This window comes from Pelophylax lessonae (genome assembly GCF_965119305.1).
Source record: "Pelophylax lessonae genome assembly, chromosome: 1".
Taxonomy (NCBI): Eukaryota; Metazoa; Chordata; class Amphibia; order Anura; family Ranidae; genus Pelophylax; species Pelophylax lessonae.
In genome coordinates this window covers 805,840,790-805,859,433 of record NC_138768.1, presented here as the reverse complement: position 1 = coordinate 805,859,433, position 18,644 = coordinate 805,840,790, and the positions used below count along the sequence as shown (strand labels likewise).

The following is an 18,644-nucleotide window of genomic DNA, read 5'->3' as shown; positions in this document are numbered from 1 at the left end:
GGGATACCCTGTGCATAAAGAACTTAAGCAAAGAGTGAGAAGCCATAAGTCTCAGAAAAAGGAATGGAAGAGGCAGAGACTTGACCTTTGATGAGGTTTAGATGCAAACATTGAGCCAGGCCCAAATCTAAGAAGTATAGTAAAAGTTCTTGGGGTGGAAGTCCTGGACTCAAACCAAATGAAGTACACCTCCCATGCCTCATGATAAACCTTGCAGAAAGTGGACGTCCTAGCCTTGAGTTGGTGATTGCTACAATTCTCAAGTTCTGTCCTTCAGAACCTAGGCTTCAGGAGGAGATTCAGGCGGTCTGGCGGGGCTCATGGTGCACCTGCTGGAAGCATTTCCAGGTCAGTGTTTCACATCCACCTGGGCCAAACTGAAGCAATGAGGCTCAATGGAATGCCCTCATCTTGATCCTGCAGACCAGCTAATGAAGAAGTTTCAGGGGACGAAAGGCAAAAATCTGGGTGTATTCCTATGGAGCCAGCAAAGCAGGCAGTTTCAGCAAGGGGATCCTGGGTACAAGCTTTTCCAGTTTGATTGGAACTTGGAGCCAGGAGGTCCACATCTTACATCCACCACCTGTGACACAGGTCCTGGAAAACCTCCAGGTGTGGGGACCATTCTCATGAGTTCAGGTGCTGCCAGCAGAGGAAATCTGCCAACCCATTGTCTGGAATGTCCACAACTGGCAAGACTGAAATGTAAAGTGGTCCAGACAGGATCTGCTCTATTCCTCTTGCTGCAAAAAGGCTTCTGGCTCTATTTTCCTGATGTTTGGTGTACACCACCACCATGTACATTATATATATATATATATATATATATATATATATATATATATATATATATATATATATATATACACACATATACATATATACATATACACACACAGTGCCTTGCGAAAGTATTCGGCCCCCTATAACTTTTCGACCTTTGCCACATTTCAGGCTTCAAACGTAAAGATATAAAACTAATTTTTTTGTGAAGAATCAACAAGTGGGACACAATCACTAAGTGGAACAAAATTTATTGGATATTTAAAACTTTAACAAATAAAAAACTGAAAAATTGGACGTGCAAAATTATTCAGCCCCCTTAAGTTAATACTTTGTAGCGCCACCTTTTGCTGCGATTACAGCTGTAAGTCGCTTGGGGTATGTCTCTATCAGTTTTGCGCATCGACAGACTGAAATTTTTGCCCATTCCTCCTTGCAAAACAGCTCGAGCTCAGTGAGGTTGGATGGAGAGCGTTTGTGAACAGCACTTTCCACAGATTCTCGATTGGATTCAGGTCTGGACTTTGACTTGGCCATTCTAACACCTGGATATGTTTATTTGTGAACCATTCCATTGTAGATTTTGCTTCATGTTTTGGATCATTGTCTTGTTGGAAGACAAATCTCCGTCCCAGTCTCAGGTCTTTTGCAGACTCCATCAGGTGTTCTTCCAGAATGGTCCTGTATTTGGCTCCATCCATCTTCCCATCAATTTTAACCATCTTCCATGTCCCTGCTGAAGAAAAGCAGGCCCAAACCATGATGCTGCCACCACCATGTTTGACAGTGGGGATGGTGTGTTCAGGGTGATGAGCTGTGTTGCTTTTACGCCAAACATAACGTTTTGCATTGTTGCCAAAAAGTTTGATTTTGGTTTCATCTGACCAGAGCACCTTCTTCCACATGTTTGGTGTGTCTCCCAGGTGGCTTGTGGCAAACTTTAAACGACACTTTTTATGGATATCTTTTAAGAAATGGCTTTCTTCTTGCCGCTCTTCAATAAAGGCCAGATTTGTGCAGTATACGACTGATTGTTGTCCTATGGACAGAGTCTCCCACCTCAGCTGTAGATCTCTGCAATTCATCCAGAGTGATCATGGGCCTCTTGGCTGCATCTCTGATCAGTCTTCTACTTGTATGAGCTGAAAGTTTAGAGGGACGGCCAGGTCTTTGTAGATTTGAAGTGGTCTGATACTCCTTCCATTTCAATATCGCTTGCACAGTGCTCCTTGGGATGTTTAAAGCTTGGGAAATATTTTTGTATCCAAATCCGGCTTTAAACTTCTCCACAACAGTATCTCGGACCTGCCTGGTATGTTCCTTGTTCTTCATGATGCTCTCTGCGCTTTAAACGGACCTCTGAGACTATCACAGTGCAGGTGCATTTATACGGAGACTTGATTACACACAGGTGGATTCTATTTATCATCATTAGTCATTTAGGTCAACATTGGATCATTCAGAGATCCTCACTGAACTTCTGGAAAGAGTTTGCTGCACTGAAAGTAAAGGGGCTGAATAATTTTACACGCCCAATTTTTCAGTTTTTTATTTGTTAAAAAAGTTTGAAATATCCAATAAATTTCGTTCCACTTCATGATTGTGTCCCACTTGTTGATTCTTCACAAAAAATTACAGTTTTATATCTTTGTGTTTGAAGCCTGAAATGTGGCATAAGGTCGCAAAGTTCAAGGGGGCCGAATACTTTCGCAAGGCTCTGTCTGTCTGTCTGTCTGTCTGTCTGTCTGTCTGTCTGTCTGTCTGTCTGTCTGTCTGTCTGTCTGTCTGTCTGTCTGTCTGTCTGTCTGTCTGTCTGTCTGTCTGTCTGTCTGTCTGTCTGTCTGTCTGTCTGTCTGTCTGTCTGTCTGTCTGTCTGTCTGTCTGTCTATCTATCTATCTATCTATCTATCTATCTATCTATCTATCTATCTATCTATCTATCTATCTCGGATGGCTTTCCAACAGGTTGGCCAATGCTAAAGCTCCAAGCTATTTACTTGGGTATGAGATACCTCTTACAATCAAGTCCCCTGGAATTGCAGACAATGCCCACCTAAAGAACAGCTGAGTCAAGGTCCAAGCATGCTAGGAAAGAGGCATTGCAAATTAGGAAACTTGTGGACCCAAAAACACTCTACTGATCTCAGGGTCCAGTATGTTGTTGGGTCAACATTTATTAGGAGTTAGGAACGATGGTCGATATGATATCGACTATCGTTCTGCGGGCATGGGCGATATTCATATAGCCGAAGGCACGATATTTAGCATTAGGCAGGGAGAAGTCCGGACTCGGGGGGGAGGACGACGACTCACAGTGATTGCACATCCGTCCCACACGTTCAGCGGTGAGCAGCGCGCCGTGAGCAGCTGCACAGCTAAGCAATCACGTGTGCCTGCACACCTGATTGGTTCCCTGTGCCGCTACTCACGCGATTGGTTCGCTGTGCTGCGCTCACCGCTCGGTCAAGAGAACTAGCTACAGGGCGGCAGACTGAACGTGTGGGACGGATGTCATGTCGGGCTGTGTTCTTCTACCTCCTACCACCACTGTGAGTCCCCGACTGTGCCTTCCACATGGTCAGTGTCTTCTGCATTCCACCCAGTTAAATATCGCAATATATATAGTTGAAAAACGAATATGGCAATGTACTGTTTTTCCCAATATCGTGCAGCCCTAATTAGGAGTATTCATAGAACTGAATATCTGGTACGCGGTGTAACATTTTAGGAAGGCAGGGAGACATGCTCCTAATTTTTGTCCAGAAGGAGCAGTTAGGCTCCATTCCAAGTGGAAGACAACAGAAATTGGCAAACTTAAATCTTCAGTAGGAGAGATGTTTAAACTAAAACTGAACTCTGTTCTCCATGTGCAAGGGGTACAGCTTTAGGAGAGAGGCAACGCCTTTAACTTTATTTATGTACTTTAGAGATCTGCTTTGTCTCCCAAAAAATGTTCAGAGAAAAGAGTTTTCTGTTATACACAATTTGGACCTAAACACATCCTAACAGTTAATCAATTTATTTAGTAGGTCTTTATCCCCCTCTCCACTTCCCCAAACATTACTCTGGGGCTGGCCATTTACTTTGCACTCAAGTTCAGAAGACATACAGTATCTCACAAAAGTGAGTACACCCCTCACATTTTTGTAAATATTTTATTATATCTTCTCATGTGACAATACTGAAGAAATGACACTTTGCTACAATGTAAAGTAGTGAGTGTACAGCTTGTATAACAGTGTAAATTTGCTGTCCCCTCAAAATAACAACACAGCCATTAATGTCCAAACCACTGGCAACAAAAGTGAGTACACCCCTAAGTGAAAATGTCCAAATTGGGCCTAATTAGCCATTTTCCCTCCCCGGTGTCCTGTGACTCGTTATTGTTACAAGGTCTCAGGTGTGAATGGGGAGCAGATCTGTTCAATTTGGCGTTATCGCTCTCACTCTCTCATACTGGTCACTGGAAGTTGAACATGTTACCTCATGGCAAAGAACTCCCTGAGGATCTGAAAAAAAGAATTGTTGCTCTACATAAAGATGGTCTACGCCAGGGGTCTTCAAACTATGGCCCTTCAGTTGTTCAGGAACTACAATTCCCATCATGCCTAGTCCTGTCTGTGAATGTCAGAGTTTTACAATGCCTCATGGGATGTGTAGTTCGGCAACAGCTGGAGGGCCATAGTTTGAGGATCCCTGGTCTATAAGAAGATTGCCAAGATCCAGAAACTGAGCTGCAGCACAATGGCCAATAATATACAGGGGTTTAACAGGACAGGTTCCTCTCAGAACAGACCTCGCCATGGTCGACTAAAGAGGTTGAATGCACGTGCTCAGTGTAATATCCAGAGGTTGTCTTTGGGAAATAAACGTATGAGTGCTACCAGCATTTCTGGAGAGGTTGAAGGGGTGGGGGTCAGCTTGTCAAGTGATCAGACCATACTCAGCACACTGCATCAAACTGGTCTGCATGGCTGTCATCCCAGAAGGAAGCCTCTTCTAAAGATGATGCACAAGAAAGCCTACAAACAGTTTGCTGAAGACAAGCAGACTAAGGACATGGATTATTGGAACCATGTCCTGTGGTCGGATGAGACCAAAGATAACTTATTTGGTTCAGATGGTGTCAAGCGTGTGTGGCGGCAACCAGGTGAGGAGTATAAAGACAAGTCTGTCTTACCTACAGTCAAGCCTGGTGGTGGGAGTGTCATGGTCTAGGGCTGCATGAGTGCTGCCGGCACTGGGGAGCCACAGTTCGAGGGAACCATGAATTCCAACATGTACTGTGACATACTGAAGCAGAGCATGATCCCCTCCCTTCGGAGACTGGGCCGCGGGGCAGTATTCCACAGTAATGACCCTAAACACACCTCCAAAACGACCACTGCCTTGCTAAGAAAAGCTGAGGGTAAAGGTGATGGATTGGTCAAGCATGTCTCCAGACCTAAAACCTATTGAGCATTTGTGGGGCATCTTTAAAATGGAAGGTGGAGGAGTGCAATGTCTCTAACATCCACCAGCTCTGTGATGTTGTCATGGAGAAGTGAAGGAAAACTCCAGTGGCAACCTGTGAAGCTCTGGTGAACTCCATGCCCAAGAGGGTTAAGGCAGTGCTGGAAAATAATGGTGGCCACACAAAATACTGACATTTGGGCCCAATTTTGACTCGGGGGCATACTCACTTTTGTTGCCAGAGGTTTAGACATTAATGACTGTGTGTTGAGTTATTTTGAGGGGACAGCAAATTTACACTGTTCTACAAGCTGTACACTTACTACTTTTCATTGTAGCAAAGTGTCATTTCTTGAGAGTAGTCACATGAAAGGTAATAAATTATTTACAAAACATGTGAGGGGCGTACTCACTTTTGTGAGATACTGTATGCCTACTTCTTGATCTCTTGCTATTGTCGCTCTCACACTTGTTTTTCAAGAAGCCCTGCTAAGAGTTTTTTGTCAAAAAGTATGTATGGGCAACAAGTCAAGCCTTACATACAGTACTTCTGGAGTAGAAATACAGTGCCTTGCGAAAGTATTCGGCCCCCTTGAACTTTGACCTTTTGCCACATTTCAGGCTTCAAACATAAAGATATAAAACTGTAATTTTTTTGAGAAGAATCAACAAGTGGGAAACAATCAAGTGGAAAGAAATTAATTGGATATTTCAAACTTTAACAAATAAAAAACTGAAAAATTGGGCGTGCAAAATTATTCAGCCCCTTTACTTTCAGTGCAGCAAACTCTCTCCAGAAGTTCAGTGAGGATCTCTGAATGATCCAATGTTGACCTAAATGACTAATGATGATAAATATAATCCACCTGTGTGTAATCAAGTCTCCGTATAAATGCACCTGCACTGTGATAGTCTCAGAGGTCCGTTTAAAGCGCAGAGAGCATCATGAAGAACAAGGAACACACCAGGCAGGTCCGAGATACTTATATATTAAAAAAGAATAGCGCACACATGCAAAAGAAATTACTACCAAATTTGAAGACAATCCATAAATAAAAATGGGGATTCGGACCCACTGATAATGGAGTACTTTGACGTAGTGGTGGGTTTGAGCACTATATGGCCATATGGTGGGACCAAATCCCCATTTTTATCTATGGATTGTCTTCAAATTTGGTAGTAATTTCTTTTGCATGTGTGCGCTATTCTTTTTTAATATACATGTCTTTTGGTTCATAGCTGCACCAGCTTTAGAAATACATAGGTATGCTCCCCCAAATTTTTTGCTTGTTTATTAGGTCCGAGATACTGTTGTGGAGAAGTTTAAAGCTGGATTTGGATACAAAAATATTTCCCAAGCTTTAAACATCCCAAGGAGCACTGTGCAAGCGATAATATTGAAATGGAAGGAGTATCAGACCACTGCAAATCTACAAAGACCTGGCCGTCCCTCTAAACTTACAGCTCATACAAGGAGAAGACTGATCAGAGAGGCAGCCAAGAGGCCCATGATCACTCTGGATGAACTGCAGAGATCTACAGCTGAGGTGGGAGACTCTGCCCATAGGACAACAATCAGTCGTATACTGCACAAATCTGGCCTTTATGGAAGAACGGCAAGAAGAAACCCATTTCTTAAAGATATCCATAAAAAGTGTTGTTTAAAGTTTGCCACAAGCCACCTGGGAGACACACCAAACATGTGGAAGAAGGTGCTCTGGTCAGATGAAACCAAAATCAAACTTTTTGGCAACAATGCAAAACGTTATGTTTGGCGTAAAAGCAACACAGCTCATCACCCTGAACACACCATCCCCACTGTCAAACATGGTGGTGGCAGCATCATGGTTTGGGCCTGCTTTTCTTCAGCAGGGACAGGGAAGATGGTTAAAATTGATGGGAAGATGGATGGAGCCAAATACAGGACCATTCTGAAAGAAAACCTGATGGAGTCTGCAAAAGACCTGAGACTGGGACGGAGATTTGTCTTCCAACAAGACAATGATCCAAAACATAAAGCAAAATCTACAATGGAATGGTTCACAAATAAAACATATCCAGGTGTTAGAATGGCCAAGTCAAAGTCCAGACCTGAATCCAATCGAGAATCTGTGGAAAGAACTAAAAACTGCTGTTCACAAACGCTCTCCATCCAACCTCACTGAGCTCGAGCTGTTTTGCAAGGAGGAATGGGAAAAAATTTCAGTCTCTCGATGTGCAAAGCTGATAGAGACATACCCCAAGCGACTTACAGCTGTAATCGCAGCAAAAGGTGGCGCTATAAAGTATTAACTAAAGGGGGCTGAATAATTTTGCACGCCCAATTTTTCAGTTTTTTATTTGATAAAATAGTTTGAAATATCCAATAAATTTCGTTCCACTTCATGATTGTGTTCCACTTGTTGATTCTTCACAAAAAATTACAGTTTTATATCTTCATGTTTGAAGCCGGAAATGTGGCAAAAGGTCGAAAAGTTCAAGGGGGCCGAATACTTTCATAAGGCACTGTATCTTCACACAGTATTTTTGCTTTCTGACAGATTCCTCATAAGCATCACATCAGTGTTCATCCTCATCATTCACAATTCTCATCCTTCACAGACAGCTACCCAGCAACCAATTAAAAGTATTTTTTTATAACACTGCTTACAAAAGGAAAGCAAAAAAACAACTTCTGGCATCATCTTCATAAGAAAGCTTTTATACCTCAGCTCCATTTCTCGGGTGGTCAGCACTGAGTGAGCCAGTTTTAACAAAAAAAAAGAATCTGCCACCTAATTTAAAATCGAAAATCCTTCCTGGGAGGTCGTACCTGAAGCCAGCGAAGACTCTCATGACGACAAAAGTTGGATCCAGCAGCAGACAAACCGATGTCAGGCTGACAACGAAGGTGGCTGATCTAAAGAAGAAAGGAACTGGGTCTTCAATAATGCAATACATCCCCTATTACATTACTAAAAATTCTAAAGAAAAGCTGTTTGTGGAATATTTAACAGTTTGAATATTAAACTAAATTTGAGTCTGTGAAACTGTTTAAAATTGAACTACAAACAGACACGAAAATCCCTATGTATACTTGGAACCAGGCATAATGTGTAAAACAGCCAACTATGGAACACTGGGCCCTAAACTGGACACTAAAAATGGCAATAATAAAGGAGGTTTCAGACACAGTTTAGCCAAAAGTATAATACATTTTTTAGTCTTGACAAACATGAATGATTCAGCTTAGCGGTTTTCAGACAAACTCATCCTAGCCAATGGTTGCATAAGCTGACATGCTCATTGTTTCACATCCAAATCCTGAACCAAGGCGAATGCCATTATGTGCCCACAAGGTCCACCAACCACCGTCAATGCCCTGCTTTCACTGTTGAGAGACTGTTTATTTCTGACACCTAGGCAGCCAACAAATGCAGGTTTATATCATTTTCCTGAACAATCTGCTGCTTCCAGAAACAGATTAATAGCCATGTTATTATTTATTTCCACTTGGAAATTATTTTTACATTAGGATTAGAATGAGTACTTTTTATAGCCTCCACAAAGTCATATTTTAGTTGTCAACTTTAGTTAAACTGGTAAAGCTAAACATACAGATGAATTGGATTTGACATAAAAAGTGGAAGAAAGGAAAGGCATCTGTGTTATGTGTGAATTTAATTAGTGCTAGATTATAGAAGTTCTGCATGATACGTGGCTTGTGCAGCTTCAAAACCTATCTATCTAGTCAAAAGTATTGGGATACCTGGCTTGCAGTCTCCACTATAATTTATCCCAAAGGTGTCCTATCGGGTTGAGGTCAGGACTCCGTGCAGGCCAGTCTAGTTCCTCCACTCCAAACTCACTCATCCACGTTTTTATGGACCTTGCTTTGTGCACTGGTCCAAATGATTTGGTGGAGGGGGTTATGGTGTGGGGTTGTTTTTCAAGGGTTTGGCTTGGCCCCTTAGTTACAGTAAAGGGAACTCTTAAGGTGTCAGCATACGAAGACATTTTGGACAATTTCATGTTCCCAACAGTTTGGGGATGGCCCCTTCCCATTCCAACATGACTGCACAGCAGTTGCACAAAGCAAGGTCCATAAAGACATGGATGAGCGAGTTTGGGGGGGAGTAGGGAGCGTCTTGGAATTTTGTGCTGTATCATGCAAAGAGGGTCTGTGCTTTGCGGTGTAGATTTGCACCTAAACAAACACTCACTTCCATCGCTTAGAGATCTGCCATAAAGTCTTAATAAGCAGCGGACCATTATGGCGCTTTTCCACTGCATGCAACCGAACGGTTCGGCTCGCTTTTGTGCTTTTCCACTGCTGGTACCGCATGGTACAGTGTAGGAACGGTTCGGTGCGGTACGGTACGGCGGCGCTTTTCCACTACATGGAACCGAACGGTACGGCTCTCTAAAACCGTACCACCTCGATTGTGGTTCCAAGAGGTACCATATCCCACAATCCTTTGCATTCAGTCACTACTAGCCACTGATTGGTCAGAGAATAGTTGTTATCCCACCCACTTAACTTTAGTACTACTTTAGTGGAAAAGCAAACCATACCAAACCGTACCGAACCGTTCCAACACCGTACCATGCGGTACCAGCAGTGGAAAAGCAAACAGGGCCAAGCAGGGCCGAGTAGAGCCGAGCCGGTACTTGCAGTGGAAAAGTGCCATTAGTGACAGTGAATAAACATCCTTCACATATGCTTCATCGGTGCATTAGTGACAGTGAATAAACATCCTTCACATATGCTTCATCGGTGCAGCATATGTGGATCCTTCACATATGCTTCATCGGTGCATTAGTGACAGTGAATAAACATCCTTCACATATGCTTCTTCGGTGCAGCTTTCCTCAGATCGGGGAATTTAGTAAGTAACTGTAAAAAAAAACACACAGGACAGCACAAACGCCTAGTGCATTACCGAGGGTTTACTGTGGTAAAAAATACAGCAAAAGGAATATGCACAAAGGTGGAGAATATATAAGCAGTAAATTTATATACACTCTGAAAAAGGGGGTGCATCCCCCAAAACTCATCAGTGTAGTGGCATTGCGTGCCAGGCCACGCGAGTCCTGCACTAGATTGTCTTTGAGGTTCTATATTCTCCACCATTTTGAGTATTAATTTTGCTGTATTTAACACAAAAAAACTCTGGTAATGCACCAGGCGTTTGCGCCCTTCTCTGTGATTTTTGTAGATTTGAACCTGCTGGACATTCAAGTAAAATTCCAGCTTTGGATGAAGTGGAGAGGTCAAGCTTTCTGTGGAGACGGCAACAAAAACATTATCAGACATTCCTTTATGCTATTAAAATGTGTTTTTTTTTTTTGGGGGGGGGGGGGGGGAGCATGGCTTGGTGCTTAACGGAAATGAAAGCTGCATAGAGGAGCTCTGCACACCCGTGGCCAATTTCACCTCTTCCAGCCTCATTGCATCGGTAATGGGCAGACCGAGTAAGTCCACACAAGGCCCCCGACAACATAGATCATACTCTACCCCTGGAGAAGACATTAAAAACAGATTCTCTATGGCAATCACTGAATTGAAAGCAGATCTTCTCACACTGACAGAACGGATCTCTGACACTTAAGGCCCGTACACACGTACCGATCGTCGGCATACAAACGTCGGTGGACGAAGGATCTGCCGATTGTACGCGTGTTAGTATGGTGCCTCCGACAGATGTCTGCGCACAATCCGCGGACAAAAGTCTTTCTTGCAAACATGAAAATTTTTGTATGCCGACACCAGAACGGACGATTGTTCGCCTGTCAGTACACAATTCGGCCGACAGACCGCAGATTTGCAAGACTGGGCATGCTCAGAAAATAGAAAACACAGGGAAAGTTAACCATTACATGACATCACTTCTGCAGTCGGCGGACAAAATTCTTGTGCTGTCCTTGTGCTGTCTTTGCACTTTTCAGCAGACACCGACATCCCGGGGAGAAAAGAGGAACATTTGTAAGCCGACCATCGGTACGTGTGTACGGGGCTTGAAAGAGCAGATGCCAAAAGAGACAGAGCAGTAGAATACTTGGAAACCGTACTATCCTCCCATGCTACACATCTTATCCTCATGAACAGGCATCTGGAGGATTTAGACAATAGGAGAAGGAGACAAAACATAAGAATCAGAGGGATACCCGAGTCGATTGAATCCCCACAGATCAAACAAGGTCTGCAGACAATTTTCAATGAGCTGCTGGAACTTCCAAAGGACACTGCAATTGATTTCATCAGAGCCCACAGAGCCTTAAAACTAAGGTCCCTGATACTGTCCCCACCAGGGATATTATATGCTATCCTCAAAGTTTTCTGCTCAAAGAGAAGATCCTCAACAAGGCTAGGAAAAACGACAAGATTTACTTTAATGAACATACTATCTCTATACTAGAGCTGCAGGATTATCATTAAAAAAAAAAAAAAAAATCACAATCTATCTTAAAACAGCATGACCTCAATTCTCACAGAGCTGTTTTCTGCTCACTCACAGCTGTCAAAAAAAAAAAAAAAAAAAGAGCCCCAGCAAAAGTTTATCAACTTTGTTAAGGTTGCTAGATAACTATAAACACAATGCATTTTTTGCTAGAAAATTACTTAGAACCCCCGAACTTGTGTATATATATATATAGTACAGACCAAAAGTTTGGACACACCTTCTCATTCAAAGAGTTTTCTTTATTTTCATTACTATGAAAATTGTAGATTCATACTGAAGGCATCAAAACTATGAATTAAGACTTCCGGTTCCGGCGCCACATGCAGTAGCTGAGTCCTCTTGCAGCTCCCGCGGCGGGACTCCCAAAACGGCATAAAAATACTTGCCCAGGAAATCCAATGTCACTCCTCCCAAGGTAACACCATATGAGGCATGGTGTGGTGATGTCATGGAGCAGAGGGGTGGTATCTCTGCGATCTAGGGGTCACATGCCGATAACAGTCAGAAACCTAGTTATGCCAGAGCATGGGAGGGTGACTTCTCTCAGGAATGGGGGGGGGGGGGGGGAACAGTCGTGGTACTCTGCCATGTCTGCGGCTTATAAAGGTGTACTGGATGTCTCCCTTATTGAGGCAAGTGTCAAAGTCCTCACTAGATGGTATATGGTTCCTGAGAGGATTCATAAATTCTACCCGGCTTCTTCCCTGCTCTGCTTTAGAGGTTGCTCCCTCCTAGGCTCTGTTGTTCATATGTGGTGGGACTGCCCCAAAATAAGGGGCTTCTGGAATAAAGTATTCAATATCATCAGGAAAGTCACGGGTCTATCGATCGTGCAGTCAACACAGATTGCTCTGCTTAATATGCATACCCCAGGCGCCTCCAAATATCAAAAAAGTCTCATTCACTTCATCCTTCTGGGAGCCAAAATGACCATAGCCAGCGCTTGGAAGCGACCTTCAGTTTCCATATTGCACGCTAAAAGGAAAATTTCCTGGATCATGTCGCAAGAAATGTTAGCTAGCAAACTCCTGGATACTCACCATCTCTTTGAGCTGGTGTGGGAACCATGGGCTGAGTTCACTAAAACCCTGTTACATGCTCTGCAGCACTAGTTTGATCCTTTTTGTTCTGAGGGACCTGTCAGGAAAACTTCTTCCTCTCACTTTCTCTCTCTACGACCTCATTCTTCTGTACTAGTATCGCACCCTCTTTATCATGGTCGGCTCCTTCCTCTGTTCTCTTTTTTATTAGCCATTTTGACTCTCCTTTCTATTCCTTTCCCACCTTTTGTCTCTTCTCTTTCTCTTCTCCACACCATTTTCTCTTGAGCATACCATGCTTGATGCGTAGTTTTTGAGATGCTAGTTGCTTCCTACCTTCACTGTATTGTAAGCCTTCCCGACTCTTAGGGTTGCATATTACTCAACCTTTTGATCTGAATTTATAACTCTACTGCACTCTTTTATATGGGTAAATCATTGATACCTCAACTTGGTCTACCAGAGCTGAGTTAGGGGGGAGCCGGGGATGCCCCATCTCTCCTGAGGGGACAGTCTGAGCCCCCAGTAGGGGTCTCCTTGGGGTGGGGCGGGTCTCTCCGGATCTCCATTTTACGGTGCATAAATTTTCCTCTGCGCTGCTCTCATTGTGGAACCTATGAGGTTCACTTGCTTACTTACACTTTAAAGTTTTTGAGAGTTGTACGTATACTGTTCAATATGATTCAATTTGTTAAATATTTGCCTTTTGTGCATGGTTCATGATGCTTGTTTTGTATCTGTACCTTTATTATTACAAATAAAAATCTTTTGAAAGTAAAAATACTTGCCCAGATCCCCCAGGCAGCCTCCACTTGCTCTCACCGGTTCCGCAGGTCCCAAGAGCCCGGACAAACCTTCGGGAATCCACATCCATGGAGCAGTTCCTGGAAAAGGCCGCTCCGCACATACCGCCGGGCACCTCCCAAATCGAGGCCGCGGTCTCGGCCTGCTCCGCCGACTCGGCAGATGCGGCGGCCATGGACACCTCGCACCAGCAGGCAACTATCTCACCACAGACTACAGCTGGCGCTCCCCCCCCCCCCCGGCTGACCCCTCCACAGAGAAGATTGCCCAGGCAGTAGTGGCTTTATTAACCCCCACCATAACCGCCTCGGTGGAGAAGGCAGTCGCTGCTGGAATGGCCGGCATCAAGAAGAAGGAGTTGGAGGCTCATTCCCACAGATTAGTGGAGGTGGAAAACCGCCTTTCTAGTGTGGAAGACGAATTGTACCAGTCCCAGCATACGGAACAAACCCAGAGCAAGCTGAATCGCTTGATTATGGACAAACTGGCAGACTTGGAGAACAGGGAAGAAGGAGCAATCTTAGATTCATTGGAGTCCCTGAAAACATCGCTCCCTCCGCCATACCTGAACTCTGCGCTAGAAAAATCCCTGCAGCCCTGGGCTTACAAGGTATGTGTGTGGTGGAAAGGGCTCACAGAATGGGTCTCTATTCGGAGGAACGCAAGACCCCCCTCGCCCCATTATTGCTAAATACCTGAACTATGCGGATAAATCTGCTATCCTTCAAAAATTCCGCCAAACTCTTATATTTGCAGATTACTCTTTCGATGTCGCAAAAAAACGCAAAGCTTTTCAAACCGTTTGTTCCAAACTGTTCCAGGAGCACATCAAATTCACCCTGGCCTATCCGGCGACTTTACGCCTTCGTGCACCTGATGGCAACCAACTTTCCTTCCATGACCCAGAGGAAGCAGACACTTTCATCCGTTCCCTTCATACTGGCAATAAGGGTCCTCCATCATCATCGGCCAAATCCCTTCCTTTCTCAAGACCCATGGTACAAAGGAGCCCTAGAAAAGAATCTCCCAAGCGGCAACGGTACTCTGATGTAGTTAGCTCTGGTCGCACAGTTACGCCTCGTTGATTCTTCTCCACAAAGGGTGCCTTAGTTTTGTTTTTATGCCATGTCTTGTCCCGGTCTGATACCTCTGGCTTTCAGCCCAGGGGGCCTTTAGAGGTCGACATGGCGATTATCTCAGGAAATTGTCTGCTTTTCTTTTATTGTGTTTATGCTATTTATTTTGTTACCAATGCTAATGTGACATCTGGTGACTATTTCGTACTCCTCTCCCACCTTACCTGTGTGTACTGTGGTCGCTATATTACCCCGGTGAGGTCCGAGACCTGATGTCTTCAGTTAACAGGTCTTCCAAGTGGATGACTACTGTACCTCCTCCTCTTATCTGAGTCCGCGCTTGGGGAGCAGCGCTCCATAGTATACACATGCGGAAAAAAGTGAAGTTCTTACGTTTTATCAGTTGTACTTACTGTTTTGTTTTCTTTTATTGGTTCTATTCAGTTTTCCAACCTTCCCCTCCCCCCCCCCGTTCATCCCTCATCGTGGTCGACCATACCTTCATGCTATTCTCTCCCCTCCGGCATCCGTCGGACATCTGTTGAGTCGATTTCTGCTGGGCGTCGGCCACTCGCCCTTCAAGTACTGGTAAGCACTTTTTGTACTCTTCCTGCCACACATCACCACCCCCCCTTCTTATGACAGTAGTGACATGGAATGTTAAGGGTCTCTGATCCCCGGCTAAGAGGATGAAAGTCTTGGGCCACATCAAACGTCTCAGGGCAGACATCGCTCTTATCCAGGAATTGCACCTTCCCGCAGACGATATGAATCCTATGGAAAAATTATGGGTAGAGAAGGGCATTGGCTCGGCAGCTTCGGGCCGTAAGGCCGGAGTGTTAATTTAAATACATAAACGTCTTCCGGTGGAAATCCTCTCCACTGATGCGGACACTGATGGCCGTTTTGTTTTGGCACACTTGCGTCTCCATAATAAGGAATTTGTTATCTCTAATGTATATGCCCATAACGTGGTAGATCACTCCTTCTATGATGCGCTTACTGATGTATGGCAACACTCCCATCCTACAGATCGGGAATATACCTTCTACTCCCATCCCCATAAAATTTTTACAAGAGTAGATTATCTCTTTAGCACTGATTCTCTCCTACCAATACAAAAAGATGCCACTATACACGATATAGCGATCTCAGACCACGCTCCGGTCTCTGTCTCACTTGAGCCATCAGATACTCCGTCCACCCCCCTTATATGGAGATTTCCCTCATACCGGAAAGACAATGCCGATTTCATATCCTACTTAGAACGCGCCTGGGCAGAATATTCCTCGTCCAACTCTATAGCACCTCCCCTCACCTCTTCTGGGAAACGGGTAAAGCCTTTTTGAGAGGCTGCATTATATCCTACGCGGCGGCTTTCAAGCGTCATGCTAATAGCGGCTATAAACTGGCCAGCGAGAAGTTGCGGTTAGCACAGCGGAATCTTGTGTTGACGGACACTCCTACGGCTCGGAAAACCTGGTTAGAGGCTAAGGCAAATTTTGACACTTGGGTTGATAAGCTGGAACAAATTAACAGGGCGTATCTTTCTGCGACCTTGCATAAATTCAGCAATAAGGCGGGCAAGCTTTTGGCAAGGTTATGCAAGGGTCCGGTATCCTCTACTCATATTAGCTCCTTACGAGATAGTGCGGGATCGGTAGACACAACCCCTCAGGGTGTCCAACGCATTATGCGGGCCTTTTACTCCTCTCTCTATGCACCTGACACTGTGGACAGCACTGTAGGATTTATTCCTATCTGGTACTGGGCTCCCCACACTCTCTCAAGACCAACTTGCCATGCTGAATGCCCCTATTTCTCCGGAGGAAGTCTTAGCGACCATCAAAAAGTTGGCGTTGAACAAGGCCCCTGGCCCTGATGGACTCTCTGGGGAGTTCTACAAGGCCATGTCTCCCTGCATAGTCTCTACACTGGTCGATATTTACACTTCTATATGGAACGGCGGTCCTTACCTTCTGACGGGAAATCAAGCGATTATCAAATTACTAGCGAAAAAGGGGAAAGACCCTCTCGAACCGGGTTTGTACCGCCCCATCTCGGTTTTGAACCTGGGACGTCAAAATCCTCTCGAAAATCACTGCCTCGCCCTTATCATGCCCCACTTAATACACCCAGCTCAATCAGGTTTCACAAAAGGTAGATCGGCCGCAGCCAATATTAGGAAAGTTATTCTAACCCTAGACCAAGCCTGCCTGCACCCTGATAAAGATACCGCCATAGTTACCTTAGATGCCGAGAAGGCTTTTGACAATGTAAACTTTAAATGGCTTAATAAAGTTTTGTCTGTCATGGGCTTTCGGGGCCCCTTTGTCAACCTCATTAGTTCTATGGATGCCTCTCCTGCGGCACGGTTGTGTTACGGAAGAATTCCGCCTATATAAAAAGGTACTAGTCAAGGCTGCCCCCTCTCACCACTCCTGTTTAACCTGGCGATTGAACCCCTTTCCCATTACCTGTTAACAAAAGCCCCTCTTCACGGTATTCAGGTTGGGTCCCAAGAACTACGCATATCCCTATTCGCGGATGATATTTTACTACTTACCTCCAATCCCACTGCTGATATACCTGTGATTGTTTCCACCTTTGATAACTTCAAGCAATGCTCGGGTTTGCGGATTAATTTCTCTAAAAGCGAGATACTCCCACTGGGGGGAAACGCGAAACGACCATGGGAAACTAATTCTCCGTTTATGATAGCGCCAAATTATATTACATACTAGTGCATCAAAATAGGGAGGACCCCATCCACCATATATACATTAAACTACCCCCCTATGTTCTCCAAAATAACGAGGGAACTGGAAAACTGGATGGAACTGCCACTGTCGCTTCTGGGGAGATGTCACTTGATTAAAATGGTTAGCTTTGCTCGCTTACTATATCTGTTGTAAACTCTCCCTCTGTTGATTAGGCACAAAGATGCACAAGTCCTTGACCGAGCTTTCTCCCGCTTTCTTTGGAGGGGGAAAAGACTGCATATCTATTAAAAAACTGAGTCTTCCCAGACGCGACGCTGACATAAATTTTCAGAATCTGAGAATGTAGAATTTATCCTGTTTACTTAAGAGTTGCATTGGACTGTATATCTCAGACTTCTCATTATTCCAATTTTGCCTAGGAGTCTCAGATGTCCAGCCCTTTTTCCTTAACGGCTCTTCTCCATACTAAATGGGCACAGATGCGACCAGAGCTCCTCCACAATATTCTACTTAGGGACACGGTTATTGCTTGGAGGGAAGTGCGCAAACTCCTGAAGCTACCTCTATATTTTTCTAAATTCCTTCCGATCCGGGGGAACCCTAATTTCCCTCCGGGCCTAGACCATGCCATATTCCACTCATGGGAAAGGAAGGGTCTAATGAGATTTGCAGACCTCTGTGATCTAAAGACTGGACTTCCTTATTCTTACCAAATCATCAAGGCCAAGTACGCTCTTCAGGGTACGGACCATTTCTACCTGGCCCAATGTCACCATTTTATCCAAACTACACCCGGCAGGCCTGGGGACAGATTCAAGTCATTCCTTATTGATAGGCTAGTGGAATCGGGGAACTTCAACATTTCAGGTATATACAAGTCCCTTCTGGCGACTTGTCCTCCAGCACTGTTCACCTCTACTGCCTCTAACTGGCTCAAAGACCTCCCTGGTGAAGATGTCTTACCCAATATGATCAGCGGTCTGCGCACTACTCTTGGGCTCACACCAAATGCGGTCTTGAAGGAGACCCAGTTAAAAATTTTCCACCGCACACATGTTCCATTTCTCTACAATAAAGAGACTCCTGCCGCCAGCAAATGTCCTTAATGCTCTGGCGAGAGACCGTCTCTTTTCCACAAGTTTTGGTCCTGCCCTTCTATATCCTTATTTTGGGATCAACTTTTGTCCTTCATAGCTGCTGTCACACGTTCCAGTGTTCCGAGAGACCCTCTACTCCTTTTCGGATATTGGGACAAACGCCTACAAAAATGGTCAGGTACCTCCGCCTCACTACACCGCCTATGGATCCTTACTTGTCTTCTAG

General features: G+C 44.5%; 1 protein-coding gene across 1 annotated transcript in view; it reads right to left on the bottom strand.

Annotated features, from left to right (window-relative positions):
* LOC309549589 (piRNA biogenesis protein EXD1-like) overlaps positions 1–18,644 on the bottom strand; it is a gene marked incomplete at its 3' end in the record, with an annotated part of 299,356 nt that overhangs the window by 94,648 nt on the left and 186,064 nt on the right. Inside the window, exon 8 of the mRNA XM_082249962.1 lies at positions 8,048–8,134. Within this exon, the coding sequence (XP_082106088.1) occupies positions 8,048–8,134 (87 nt within the window). The remainder of the gene's footprint in view (positions 1–8,047; positions 8,135–18,644) is intronic.